At 40.5% G+C, this 14,362-nt stretch overlaps 3 protein-coding genes across 4 annotated transcripts; 1 reads left to right on the top strand and 2 right to left on the bottom strand.

The window, feature by feature from the left end:
* Positions 1-1,520: 1,520 nt before the first annotated feature.
* On the bottom strand, positions 1,521-3,788 carry LOC104819601 (putative polyol transporter 1). Its single transcript, XM_010549746.2, has 3 exons — positions 3,474-3,788; positions 3,039-3,385; positions 1,521-2,833 (listed from the first exon to the last, which is right to left on the bottom strand). Exons 1-3 carry the CDS (start codon positions 3,592-3,594, stop codon positions 1,781-1,783), a joined length of 1,521 nt encoding a protein of 506 aa, XP_010548048.1. The 5' UTR covers positions 3,595-3,788; the 3' UTR covers positions 1,521-1,780.
* A 1,055-nt stretch (positions 3,789-4,843) lies between these two features.
* On the bottom strand, positions 4,844-7,909 carry LOC104819604 (ras-related protein Rab7-like). 2 transcript variants are annotated; one of them, XM_010549749.1, is made up of 8 exons: positions 7,752-7,909; positions 7,564-7,673; positions 7,112-7,138; positions 6,857-6,956; positions 6,018-6,164; positions 5,841-5,921; positions 5,244-5,389; positions 4,844-5,124 (listed from the first exon to the last, which is right to left on the bottom strand). In XM_010549749.1, the coding sequence occupies exons 2-8, from the start codon at positions 7,614-7,616 to the stop codon at positions 5,058-5,060; spliced, it is 621 nt and encodes a 206-aa protein (XP_010548051.1). In that variant the 5' UTR covers positions 7,617-7,673; positions 7,752-7,909; the 3' UTR covers positions 4,844-5,057. The 2 variants fall into 2 exon arrangements, with proteins under 2 accessions (XP_010548051.1, XP_010548050.1); XM_010549748.1 differs by having other exon boundaries at positions 7,564-7,676; positions 7,752-7,908.
* A 683-nt stretch (positions 7,910-8,592) lies between these two features.
* On the top strand, positions 8,593-14,356 carry LOC104819605 (coatomer subunit gamma-like). The gene is made up of 18 exons (XM_010549750.1): positions 8,593-8,757; positions 9,172-9,269; positions 9,535-9,585; positions 9,771-9,884; positions 9,964-10,164; positions 10,240-10,341; positions 10,760-10,867; positions 10,941-11,174; positions 11,366-11,616; positions 11,744-11,915; positions 12,007-12,162; positions 12,277-12,327; positions 12,524-12,661; positions 12,744-12,941; positions 13,025-13,156; positions 13,265-13,438; positions 13,549-13,788; positions 14,091-14,356. Exons 1-18 carry the CDS (start codon positions 8,712-8,714, stop codon positions 14,286-14,288), a joined length of 2,664 nt encoding a protein of 887 aa, XP_010548052.1. The 5' UTR covers positions 8,593-8,711; the 3' UTR covers positions 14,289-14,356.
* Positions 14,357-14,362: the final 6 nt, after the last annotated feature.

The following is a 14,362-nucleotide window of genomic DNA, read 5'->3' on the forward strand; positions in this document are numbered from 1 at the left end:
GTTTCGAGTGGGGTTTCTTCTCTCATGTGGTGAGTTTATATGGTGGCTGGCTGGCTGCTCCGTGGAAGCCCTAGGTTTTGGCACGGTTATACTGTCGCTTATTTGTGATTTAGGCCCTCATGTTTTTAAGTATATGTATTTCTACCCCTTATCTTTTTGGATGGGCTGATTATAGTATGGGCCCCTCTCTGTACAATGGAGCATCATGTTGGCCCATTTACGGCCCATTTAATACGCACGCGTGGCAAAATTTGCGTTTTATGGAGAGAAAATAGTAATTCGATATTCAACAATTTAATCATGAAAAATAGTAATTCGATATTCAACAATTTCATCATGAAAAATAGTAATTCGATAGTAATTTTCATGATTTTCAACATAAAAAAATTCGAAAGAGCAATATCGATATTCAACAATTCCATCATAATTTAGGAATGGTTTTGGTGATTTATTCTGCGGTTGGGGCGGCAATCGCATGTCGGAGAATAACCACCGAATTTTGGAGATAAATGTGTGTTGATTTTGTAACAGTAGGGTATGAGGAACTCAGCCAATGCATAGCTGCCACGTGGTGGTGCACTCACAAGACCTCTCTCGCTTGACCGGACACAATCTCAGCCGTTGATTCACTCGCTGCGATGGTATGGTCCTATAAAAGCGTCGTCTTCCTTTTCTTCTTCGTTGGCTGTGAACTGCGGTTTTCCTTCCCGGCTATAGCCTATCGACGAGAGGTTTCTCTCTGTGTATACATACACTTATACATGTCTCGCATTACGTGTGCATTGCTTCATTTCCTCTTCTTGTGAGATTGTGCTTATGGAAATTGAGGTCAGGTTGTTGATTATTGTTGAGTTTCTGCTTCTGTTGTCGCGGGCACGTAGAGTGCGAGCTCTGCTTCTCCGATCGCTTTTGAAATCGGTTTTCTTCTCAATTGAGTCTCGTGTAAACATTCCGAGAGTAGGAATAAAAAGAGAGTTGTGTGACGAATTGAGAGGGCTTGACGCCGTAGCGTGATTTTGATCCTATTCGAAGAACTAGGGTTCAAAAAATTTTGATTATAGTTTCGGATTAAGTTTTCTTCCGGTTGTTTGAGTTTAGGGTTTCAGTGCTGATCCTTGATTTGTTATTTTTCCCGTTCGACTCGGTCTTCAGACATCGAATCGTTTCTTTGTTTGTGTTTGGTCCTTAATGTGTGAAATCCATGTGACCATTTTTCGTTTACTTTGAATCATCGTTTCTTCTTTTGTTTCTGAATACGAACGAAACATGTCTGATCATCTTGAGTGATTATGATTTTCGTTAGCTATTGGATCCGACAAGATAACCAGATTTCTGCCTTTGATTGTCGCTAACAGATCGTTGGGAACGAGAGTGAACGGATATAATGGAGATTCGGGATGATGGGTCTGTGACACAAAAGGGGGTGATATTGAATCGCTGTAAGATTCATTTTGTCCTTAGTTCGCCTTAAGAAAACTCTGGATGGTTTCTCAGATGTTTGCATCTTCTCATAGGAAAAATGATGAAAATGTTCTCTGTTCTTTCAGATAATTCGCAATAGGAATTCGATGCATCACTTATGTGTGTGAAAAAAGAATCTAAAAATGAAGTTTCGTGCTCCATTTTTTTTTGTAGATATTCTATTGATTAAACCCATTTTGAATCTTTGCCCCTGATGAAATTCCAGCCTAAACTCCTGTATTGGAATCTTTTCTGAACATATTTTGAAGTCCCCCTAAAACCTAACAAAAGAAACCAAATGAAACAAATCTTGTTTGTCTTACCGTCTGTCTATATCTTTGCCAGCAACGATAGTCTTCTCTCTGGAGGTGATGCTTCCAAAGAGAGTCTCCATCTCCTCCAGAGGCTTCCCTCGTGTCTCCGGCAGAACAGTGAAGAAGAAGAACCATGCCATGAGGGATAGTATGGCAAAGAGTTGAAATGTGCCACTGGTGGTGATGGTGTGCGAAAGGGACAGGAAACTCATGGAGACGATTCCACTGGTCACTCTGTTTAACATCACTCCAATGCTCGCCCCTTGTGCCCTCAGCCTCACCGGAAAAATCTCCGCGCAGTACACCCATGTCACTGGCCCTGCTCCGATAGAGAATGTGGCAACGTACACCATCACGGTGGTCACGCTCAATTTGATTGCCCACCCAACTTGCTTTGATGGTTGTTCCTCAATCACTGAGAGGCACGACCCGAGCGTGACCAAGGACAAGAACATTCCGCCCATACTTACGAGGAGCAATGCCCGACGACCGAACCGGTCGACGAAGCATGTTCCGACGATGATGAAAACTGTCTTAACGACTCCTACCGAGACTGTGGTGAGAAGCTGGTCATGCTTGGATTTCATGCCGGCTCTCGAGAAGATTGTTGGGCTGTACAGAACAATGGCGTCGATCCCAGAGGCTTGTTGGAAGAAGTGAACGCCGAGGCAAGCTACGAGGACATGGCGGACAGCAGGGGTCGGGTTGACGAGGAGTTCCTTCCACACACCTTTTCCATGGCTCTTGTTTTTAGGAACCTCTATGATGTCACCGTGCATATCATCTGGGATCCCGACAGCTCGTTTGATTTCGTCGAGTCTCGAGATGGCTTCGTCTCTGGTGTCGGAGGTTTTCTCGAGGACTTTCATGGCATCGGCTAGTCGTCCCTGGAGAACAAGCCACCTCGGAGACTCGGGTATTGCTAAGACTCCGATGGCGAAAAACGCAGCCGGGATAGCCGCGATCCCGAGCATGAACCTCCATCCGAGATGATCTGGAAGCTTTGCAAAGATATAGTTTGATACATACCCGAGCAGAATACCGATGTTGATGAATATCTGCACAAACCCAAGAATAAACATCCAGGTAAAAAAAAATCAACACTTTTATTTTATTGACGTGAACTTCGTGGAACTTGTCACGTGCCGAGGTCGATTCCTATCTCCACGCACCGAAATCAGAGAAAAAGGCTCGGGATTCATATATTGTTGTCGAGTCTCGTGACATTTACTGAAACCCGAAAGTTTTCTTGTTATGATGTACCTCGGGGAAAGAGCTGAGGAAGCCACGGGAAGAAGCAGGGGAGATCTCGGCAGTGTAGATGGGAACGATAACAATGGTGTAACCAACGCCGATAGCGGTGATGAAGCGACCGACCATCATGCTGGCATAGTTTTTGGCGAAACCCATCAGGACGCCGCCCGAGAAGAAGAAGCATCCGGACAATACAATCGTTAACCTTCTCCCTATCCAATCCGAGGTTCTGCCCGTCACTGCAGAGCCCAAGAGAGAGTAAATGCTCAGAATTCCCATCAGGATTTCTAGCTGAACGTTCGATATTTTCATGTCTTCTTGTATGAAGGTAGCTGCCCCACTCATCACTCCAATATCTGCAAAAAAAAAAAAAAAAAAAAAAAACAGCTTCAGAGACAGGATTTTTTCGATCTTATTACATGTCCGAGGAGTCAGGAACTAAACTGTAGCCGACAAGGATGGAAGACATGGAGGCCAAGATTGCGCAGACAGTGGCATAAATGCTGCGCCTGTGGTCCGGTTGCGGATACAATGCCGCTTCCATTTCCATTGCGTTGAAAGCCATTGTCTTCCTGTTTTTGTTTGGTTTTTCAGATAGGATTCCCCTTAAGGAAGGAGAGGAGATCTTTTGGTAATGTACCTTTTTGTTTTGTTTTTGTTTTTTTTTTTTAATTTTCAAGGGATGTTGTTGAATTCAGATACCGAAAATACTTACCTAAAAATGGGTAATTTGAGTTTAAGAAATTCAGTAACTATTTTTTTTAATTAAAAAAATGTTTTAAAAAAATGAATGATTGGAATGGATTAAGACCATTTGAGAAAACAAGGCTCCCCCGTTCATGGCAATTGAGGATTTTTCTATATACGGGAAGACGTATTTGCTTGTACATGCAAGGAACACGCACACGGGCTGTATATGTACGTATCTATATTTATATTCATGAAAAAAATCTCATAAAAAGAATCCATCTGATTAATTTATACCAATTTAAAACATAAACTGTATTTTCGGAATAATAATATAGTTCCAAACCCCAAGCCGAAATCCAATGGAAACCAGAGAAATCGAAATGGACTGTGGGACGTCTGATATATTGTATAGTTTCATAAGATGCGATGGTTTAGATGAAAACGTCACTCCCCACCAATAGAATCGCTATGAATTTCATTGATCTAACGGTATTAGATTATCGAACATTTCTCTGCTTGCTTTTTTTTTTAAAAAAAAAAAGGGTTCTGCAATTTGATACGTAGGAATTGGTCATGGAGATATTTTTTTTTTGTAATCAAATAAGAGCTCGGAGGTGGGATTCAGCCATTTAATTTGGAATATACACTCCTCTCCCTCCAATCTAAAGATTCGAATTCGGATCAAAATAAAAACTTTGTACCTATTTCACTTATTGAATTACCCAAATTTGAGTTTTGGAAAGATTATTCTTTTGTATATATTAGAGACATCCAATAAACACGCAGATATTGAATATATATATATTTCTTTTTTTTTACAAGGAATCCTGAATTTATATGTTCTATAAAAAACGTTGAACTTGTAAATTCGTTTCCAAATCAAACTGTTCACTACATTGATCGAATATTTCAGTGTTTCTACGAGGCACACAACGAAATAATGTCACGACAATCAGTTGAAGTAATGGTTTAGTTCACATCATCGTCAGAAAAAAAGCTGCCCGCCTCTATATACACACACACACACACACACACACACACACACACACACATATATAGTACTTTTATATGAAACGTTTTGATATATATTTGTGGTTCATAGAAATACTTTTGTGAAGTCCTAATGAGTTGTAACTTTTTTATTATTTTTATTAGGGAACAACCGAAGTAATGCAAAGTATCCAATCACACCCTCAATGGACGGATCCTGTCCTTTTTGCACAAATTTAGAACGCTCTCAGTGCAACAATGTGAGAAACAGCTTACGAGGATAGAGCCAACATGATTCAAAAATCACTTCTATAATTGTGTAACCGCAGTAAATAGGAGCAGGCGAATCTAACACTCACATCTTGTTGCCCTCGGCTGGCTCGTCGCCCCGACATCCACTGTGTCCGGTAAGTATCTGAGATTAAAAAAAAAACCGACCCCGAAAAAAAATGTGATCTAACGACATTACTTTATAAGCTAACCATCGATCTGATGGTTTCCCGGGAGAGAATCAGGATGTGTTAATTAACTTACATCTCTTCGTCTTCCGCATTCTTCGAGGCATCCTTCGAGATACACTGGAAAGCTTGTTCCACATTCATGCCTTCCTTTGCCGAGGTTTCGAAATATGGAATGTTTCCCTTAGAGGCACACCAGGTACGAGCCTTTTTCTCGGATACCTAACACAGTCAAGTTATACTCGGTGAGCGGGGGTGAGTAATTTGGTTAATAATCGAATAACTGAACTGATCTGAACCGAACAATGCAGTGTCGTAACCTACCAGATCCGATATGAAAATCAAATTATTATAATTTCTCTAAAAAAAAAATTGAACCCAAACTTAACAAAACCGAACAAAATGATAAGCAAAAAACCAAAAAATTCTTTGAAAAAAGAGTATTTTTATCGGTACAAACCGAATCCGAACCAAAATAGAACCAAAATGAACCGAATTTAATATAAAAACCAAATGGATATAGTTTTTTTAAAAAAACAGAAATAACCAAATCCCGAATATAACCGAACCGAACACGAATACGAACTCGGAATAGCCACCCCTATCGGTTGAGACATTCGAATTCACTTATTTACATCAAACTAGAAGGTAGAACTTCCGAGAAAACACATACCACTCGGCTGTTCCCACCATCCACATCAATCTTGTTACCGATAACAATGAAAGGGAAATTCTCCGGATCTGATGGGCTAGCCTACAAAAAGGAATTAATCCAGGCGGCAAAAAAAAAAAAAAAGAAGAAGAGAACCAGTTTACATCACATCTCTATGGACAGAACCAATGAGTGTACCTGAATCAGGAATTCCTCTCTCCAGTTGTTGAGATTTTCAAATGACTTCATTGAGTTAACATCATAGACAAGAACACAGCAGTCAGCGCCTCGGTAAAATGCTACTCCAAGACTCTGAAACCTTTCCTGCCCTGCTGTATCCCATATCTAGAATGGCATGTCCGAACAAAGTGTATATTAGGAAAGATAGGCATTCTTGACCTTATGGTCAAGAAGACCGACCAGAATAAGCTATTAGACCAAACAAACAGAAACCCATTTTTTTCCTGGGAGGTATGTGCAAATGAAAGCCAATTTTGGCACTCATCGCCCAGAACTATAAGCTAATGAGAGGCAACACAAGACGTGGATTGAATTCTTTTTATCACTGTCAACCTACTTGTAGAGAAAGTCTGAAAGTATGTAAGACTATATAGTTGATCCAAATAGATCTCAGCAATCAATGCATACTTCAGTCTATAGCTATTCCAGATTGAGACTGAATGGGAAGAGAAGGCGTGGATTAGATCTATACAAAGCTGACATCTGAGAGCATCTATTTTACCATTAAGTGTTAACATTATAAACTCCATCAGTCTCTTCTAACACTAATCTAACTTGACACGAACGTTGCAGTGAAGAACCTGGGAAAATATTCCTTTCTAGAGCCGTCAAAGATTTAACATTCTAGGATAATTTAATAACCATCCTACTGACAAAACCTAACAGCTGGTATAGGTGGAGGGTTGGGGCTATAAGATCCACATATTTTTTTCCAGAGTAAATTAAGACCCCCTTTCATGGCCTTTGGTCAATGTCAGGGCAAGTATCCAACAGATCAGGACAAAAGATTACTGAACCTGTAAGGTGAAAAGCCTATCTTCGATTTGCACTTCCTTGGTCAAGAAATCAGCTCCGATTGTCGCCTTGTATTGATTGCTAAATTTCTTATTTACGTATCTAAAAGCATCATTGTCAAGGCAAAACAAATGCTAGAGATTTTGTGTTCAAGGAAAATAGAAGAAAACAAATTCTTAAAGAGAGATCATATAAATCTATTGGTCATGCCAAGCTTCAGAGATGTTTATATAGATTTACCGGCACTCCAAGGATACTGATTCATCAGCGATGTTTTGCCAACCCTGCAACAAGATCGAGTAAACAATCATATCAACACATTTTGTTTCTGTCACTAGAATTCATGATAAGGTAAATACACTGACTGAAACAGCTCCAATAACGTTCTTGTTCAAACTTTTGATTCCTTCAATCTCTGGACAGGATGAACTGAACTGCGGAAAATCTATGTAAAAAAAGATTCCAAAAACCAGTTTTCCTTCCCATGATCGAACTGACTCACCAGAAAAGGAATCCACAAAGCAAACCTAAACCAATATCCGATAACGAACATGAAGTTCGTTGAATTCCGATCAAATATAATCAAATTCCATGAATTCATTCATACAGACATCACCCAGATCGTCATAATCGTCCAACCTAAAATTATCCAGCAAAATTCAACCTAATCTATTATACGAAACCAAAATCGAGACGAAGAGAGACTAACCCACTATCGCCGAGGATGATGACCTTCAACAGAGTCCTCCTACGCGACGGCATCGTGATTCAGAGATAGAGAGGGGGGAAAACTCGTCGAATTGAATCGACCCGAAGAGTCTGCTGCAGACAGAGAAACAGTTGGTACGAAAACACACGCAAATACATACATGTAAGAAAATCCGAGACGATCCATACACAAAGGACTTGTAACTTTGATCTGAATTCCTCTGCTTCTGCTTCGACAGAGAGCTCAGCGTGTCTTCTCCGAATCTGAGCTTCTTTATCGGAATCGGAGACTTCTGTTCGATTTTCCCCCCACCTGAGCTCGTTTTTCTGGGTGACAGGCTGTGACCAATGTCAGCTCAAAGTCCAATCATTTCGCTTTGTGGCTGTCCCTTGTCATCACCAACTGTTCCCGCGTTTGCCCCCCCCCCCCATTCCTATCTCCACGCACCGAAATCAGAGAAAAAGGCTCGGGATTCATATATTGTTGTCGAGTCTCGTGACATTTCAAATTGTGATGTGTATTGCGCATAATATGGTTTTGATTTTGAAATGCATTGAACATAATATGGATTTATAACGATTTTTTATTCACTTTTAAATATATTATGCGTATTTTTTTGTAAACAACAAATCCCTTATATGAATGTTCTTAATAGAACATCCCAACAAACTGTCAATTTGGATAATAATTGAACGAATTTGAAACAAATGATAAATAATCGGAACCAAATTGAATCTGATATAAACCAATGATTATAACTTTTTTAAAATTTAAAATCTAAAATTGAATTCGAACCGAAAGAAAAAATTAAAAATTTGAAATTGTTTTTGAAAAATGATTATTTTTATCAATGAAATATTGCATGTGGGCATGTTGGTAATTTTCTTGAGTGTGAGATATGACGTGGCGGATTCTGGTTGGATCACAACCTTTGGTGCTGTATACCAAATTTTGATGCGTCGCAGCAGATCCCAGCTCCTCTACTTCTAATTTCTAACCTTTTCGATCCCAGCTTCGGAGTCTCTCGGACAAAGAGAAGGAAAGGCATTCAGATCTTCGAGTGTGTTTTGCATCCGTAGTTAACGGATACAGAGAGTCGGAGATCTGAGTGACGCCATACCTCTCGAGACGATTTCCGGAGGTCAGCCATGGCGCAACCGCTCGTGAAGAAGGACGATGATCACGACGATGAGCGTATGTATTTCCATTTCCGGTTCCGCTCCGCTAGTCTCGCGAATCCCCGTTCTTCGCCTCATTTTGTTTGATATTGGGGTTTCAATGTTTGAATTTCTAGTTACGAGGCGGAGATTGGAATCGTGGATTGTAAATGGATCAGTAGATCTGTAATTTTCTGTGTTCCCTGTTGTTTTCAGGTTTTATTAGATATCTGATTTCTGTCGGTAATGTTATTGAGTTCACTCGGTGGTTTCTACCTTAATTGATCATAGTGCTGAATGGTTGGTGATGATAACTACCGACATTGTTAGTTTCGGTCGATTTAGTTTCGCTATCACTTTAGATCCAGTCCGAATTGCATTCTTAATGATTTCTTTTTCCCCTTTTCAAATTGTCATTTGTTTATTTCTTCTTCTGATGTCCTCGGTTTAGTGGAGTACTCTCCATTCATGGGAATCGAAAAGGGAGCAGTACTTCAAGAAGCAAGAGTCTTCAATGACCCTCAGCTTGATCCCAGAAGATGCTCGCAGGTTATTTCTGCACTCTGCTGTCTTGACGGTTCTTCATCTTTTTTCCTTTTTTGGTATTCTCCCGCGTTAGAAATGATTTGTATGTGTTGCAAATCTCGGAGGATATGATGCAAAACCGGAATGAATGGAAAAGAAGAATTCATGCGGCTGACCCCAAATAAACTTGGGATTAAGGCGATGTTGTTGTTGTTGTTGGTATTCTCCCGCGTTCTGTGAGATTATCTCTCATTGATGGAGTCTCTTAATTTTTGGGTGAAATTTGCAGGTTATCACGAAACTTCTTTATCTGCTTAATCAGGGGGAGACTTTCACAAAGGTCTGTTTTTTTTACAGTTGTATGAATATGAAATGGCTCAACTGAAAATGATATCATTGCCTTTGGAACATTTGATGTTCGAATGAACATTCACTTCATATCACCAAGACACCAACATTGTAGTGTGAATACATTTTATTACTGAAATCATTTGGTTTTCTGATTTCGAATTGGTTCATCTGCAGATTGAAGCCACCGAAGTTTTCTTTGCCGTGACAAAGCTTTTCCAATCAAAAGACACGGGTTTGAGGAGAATGGTCTATTTGATCATAAAGGAGTTATCTCCATCTGCAGATGAGGTTTAGTTTGCTTGCTTGATTTCATATGGAAAAATTCCTGGGATATAGTTTCTGATAAGTTGTTTGCCTTTTGCAATAGGTTATCATTGTAACAAGCTCCCTTATGAAAGACATGAACAGCAAGATCGATATGTATCGAGCAAATGCTATCCGTGTCCTCTGCCGGATTATAGATGGAACCCTTCTCACTCAAATTGAGCGATACTTGAAACAAGCCATTGTTGATAAGAATCCTGTGGTTGCGAGTGCGGCTTTAGTTAGTGGAATTCACCTGCTCCAGGTATTTTCTTGCCTTCAAAAGTATGCTGTTTCGTAGTAGTTAGTCAGGCTGAAACACTTGTAATGTTGTTTGCAGACAAACCCAGAAATAGTTAAAAGATGGAGCAATGAGGTTCAGGAAGCTATCCAATCCAGAGCTGCCCTTGTTCAGTTTCACGCTCTGGCTTTGCTCCATCAGGTATGATAAGTTGTAACACCCTTTTATTCACGATGAGTTTAGGTGATTTTATGGTTTATCTGGAACGTAGCCATTTCCTTCTAACTTTTCACATACATGCCCATGTGGACTGTGGAGATATGAATACATTTTGTTTCATGTTTACGATGTTTGTTCATGGGCCTATGCGGTTCCTGTGGAATCAAAAATCTAGGGCACTTTATGCTGGCCGGACCAATTTTGCTGAGCCTAGAATTTGTTACTCTATCAGGTTGGGTTGGAAACATTGTGGCTAACTTGTAGGGTATAGCGAAGTATACATGAGTAGCTACTTTGATGTTGAAATGTAGAAACCTTTGAACAATATGCCTTTCCTTTTTTTAAGAAGGTATTGAGAACTGGTCTAACAGCCATTTACAATTGTGACTACCAATTTCAGATACGTCAGAATGATAGATTAGCTGTCAGCAAGTTGGTTGTCAGTTTGACCAGAGGATCTGTTCGGTCTCCATTGGCCCAGTGTCTCTTGATACGTTACACCAGTCAGGTGTGGCTGGCACTCTATCATTTGATCATCTAATATGTAGCTGGAAGTATTAAATTTAGTTTCTGTTATTTAGGTTATTCGGGACATGTCCAACCACAGTCAGTCTGGGGAACGTCCATTCTATGATTTTCTTGAGAGTTGTCTGCGCCATAAAGCCGAAATGGTGATCCTTGAGGCTGCCAGGGCGATCACTGAGCTCGATGGCGTGACAAGCCGAGAATTGACTCCGGCAATCACTGTGCTCCAGCTCTTTTTGAGTTCTCCTAAACCAGTATTGAGATTTGCTGCCGTCCGGACTCTGAACAAGGTTTGTGTTATTTTTCTTTTGGCTTCCTCAGAAAAAGTTTAAAGAGAGGAACTTTACAACTATTTTCTTCTCATCTGGACAAAACAGTGAAAGGCCATTACGATTTCTCTAGATGTCATTACCGTTCTCCATGATTGTGAGGACAAAACGATACTTTCACTTTATGCTGAATGTGAGTGTGAATTACACAGGTTGCAATGACTCATCCCATGGCTGTCACCAACTGCAACATCGACATGGAGAGTTTGATTTCAGATCAAAATAGAAGTATCGCTACACTCGCTATCACGACTCTCTTGAAAACAGGGAATGAATCAAGTGTGGAACGGTTGATGAAGCAGATAACAAATTTCATGTCAGATATTGCCGATGAGTTCAAAATTGTAGTTGTGGAAGCCATAAGATCACTGTGTTTGAAATTTCCATTGAAGTACAGATCTCTGTAAGTGAAATTTTAGTTGTGTTGTTTTTCTCTAGTGTTGGCATTCTTTCCTTTGAGATCTTACGGATTAAGTTTCTCTAATTGCATCATGAGGCTTATGAGAAATCTGTGTCATCATTTTTTGTAGGATGAACTTTTTAAGCAACATTCTGAGGGAAGAAGGTGGATTTGAGTACAAAAGGGCCATTGTAGATTCTATCGTAACCGTCATCAGAGATATCCCGGATGCGAAGGAAGGTGGGCTCCTTCATCTTTGTGAGTTCATTGAGGATTGTGAATTCACATATCTTTCAACGCAGGTAAATTCTTTTCTTCATCTTTACCTGGGTTTCCAATTGAAAACTGCTTATGTTTTGGATCTAGGATTCTAAATCTATCTCATTGGCACAGATTCTTCATTTCTTGGGAATTGAAGGGCCTAAGACCTCAGATCCAAACAAATATATACGATATATCTATAACCGTGTGCATCTGGAGAATGCAACTGTCCGAGCTGCTGCTGTTAGCACGCTTGCAAAGTTTGGGTTTGCTGTTGGATCTTTGAAGGTATAGTTAATTTATTCCTTATCTTTAATAATTTGGTTTTCTTTTGTATTTGTCTTTCCTAATTCAGGTTAAGATTGTAATTTGTAATACAAATTATCAATGGGTACTCTACAGCCCCGTATTACTGTATTGTTGAAGCGGTGCATCTATGACAGTGATGACGAGGTATGCTCTTGTTCCATATAGTTCATAAACGTCAGCTTCTCGTCATATGTTGTATCACTGTTCCTGTGTATGTTCATTTCTGTGTCAGTTTGCTTATATGTTTGTGATTAGTATCTGCATTTGTAGAAGCGGTCTCAGCGCAAACACGTGCTCTTGTTGAATGATGCCTTTTTATATGTCACTATTTTTTCTTCAGGTTCGCGATAGGGCTACACTCTTTTTAAGTATACTTGCTGGTGATGGGTCGGTTGATACCGACAAAGATAGCAAACAATTTCTATTCGGTTCTCTGGATGTGCCTCTTATCAATCTGGAAACTAGTCTGAAAAACTATGTAATTTCCCTCTCTTTTCTCCTTTCTCTTCTGCACTGTAAGTCTGTAAGGCATCGGTTATCTCACGAGTTTGATTGAACAGGAGCCTTCCGAAGAACCTTTTGACGTAACTTTGGTGCCTAAGGAGGTAAAATCTCAGCCCCTCACGGAGAAGAAAGCCCATGGCAAGAAGCCCTCTGGTCTCGGTGCCCCACCAGCTGCACCTGCTTCTGGTTCCGATGCCTATGAAAGACTTCTCTCGTCTATTCCAGAGTTCGCTGGCTTCGGCAAACTTTTCAAGGTCCGATTGGCTGGATTTGCTCTTACGCTTTAAATCAATCTTGATTGTTTTAACGTAGACTCTTCTTTCTCGCTTTCTTTCAGTCTTCTTCACCTGTAGAGCTCACGGAATCGGAAACCGAATACGCGGTCAATGTTGTTAAGCATATCTTTGACAGCCACGTCGTGTTTCAGTACAACTGCACAAATACAATACCGGAACAATTGTTGGAGAGGGTAATGAGCATGTGTCAAAATAGAACTTAAATCTTTACCTCTTGTGATGTACTTACAAGTCCTTTATCCCGGCCATCTCTTTTATGCCCATGTTTCGGTTTTTGGTAGGTGACCGTCGTGGTTGATGCTTCGGATGCCGAGGAATTCACCGAAGTAGCGTCCAAGCCACTGAACTCGCTTCCTTACGATTCACCCGGTCAGGCCTACGTGGCATATGAGAAGCCCTCGGGGGTCCCTGCCGTTGGAAAATTCTCCAACACTTTGGCATTCGTTGTCAAGGAGGTACATATACTTCCTTCTCCAGTATTTTGCGTAGTTAACCGAAGATGTGATTCTTAACTCGGAAAGTAATCACTGAACAAAATCGTGCGAACGGTGAATGTTGCGAACAGGTTGACGCGAGCACGGGAGAAGTAGAGGAGGAGGGAGTGGAAGACGAGTACCAACTGGAGGATGTAGAGGTTGTAGCAGCTGATTACATCGTGAAAGTGGGAGTGTCCAATTTCAGGAACGCATGGGAGAACATGGACCCAGAGAACGAGCATGTCGATGAGTATGGACTCGGGCCGAGGGAGAGCTTGAGTGATGCCGTGAAGGCTGTCATCGATCTTCTCGGCATGCAGCCATGCGAGGTAAATCAATTCACTTCAAAACCTTGATGATACATTATGTTAGGAAGAAGAGCTCGTGTTATAGATATTGAATTCGACATAAAAACAGAGTGGTTATGATTTCTCTAAAACCGAAAAAATTAAATCTGAATCGAGTAAAAAAATATAACCGAAGAGAACGAAAATTTCTCTGAAAATTTAATATTTCTATCATCAAAGGCCGAATCCGAACCAAATCGAATTGGATATAAAAACTTATATTGCTTATAGTTGTTCTAAAACCGAGTGTTTTTTGTTTTCTTCTAAACGTGGGGTTGTGGCAGGGGACGGAGGCGGTACCGAGCAATGCGAGGTCGCACACGTGCTTAATGTCGGGAGTGTACATAGGGAACGTGAAAGCGGTAGTGAAGACTCAGTTTGGGATGGACGGCAAGACCAAGGAGATCATGATGAAACTCTCTGTCCGATCCGATGATATCTCCGTTAGCGAGGCCATCCACGAAATCGTCGCCAGCGGCTAAATCTCTCTCTCTCTCTCCAAGTGAGTAATTTTGCTGTATTGGCTTTTTTTTTTTTTTTTTTTTTTTTTTTTTTT

This window comes from Tarenaya hassleriana, unplaced genomic scaffold (assembly GCF_000463585.1).
Source record: "Tarenaya hassleriana unplaced genomic scaffold, ASM46358v1 Cleome3, whole genome shotgun sequence".
Taxonomy (NCBI): Eukaryota; Viridiplantae; Streptophyta; class Magnoliopsida; order Brassicales; family Cleomaceae; genus Tarenaya; species Tarenaya hassleriana.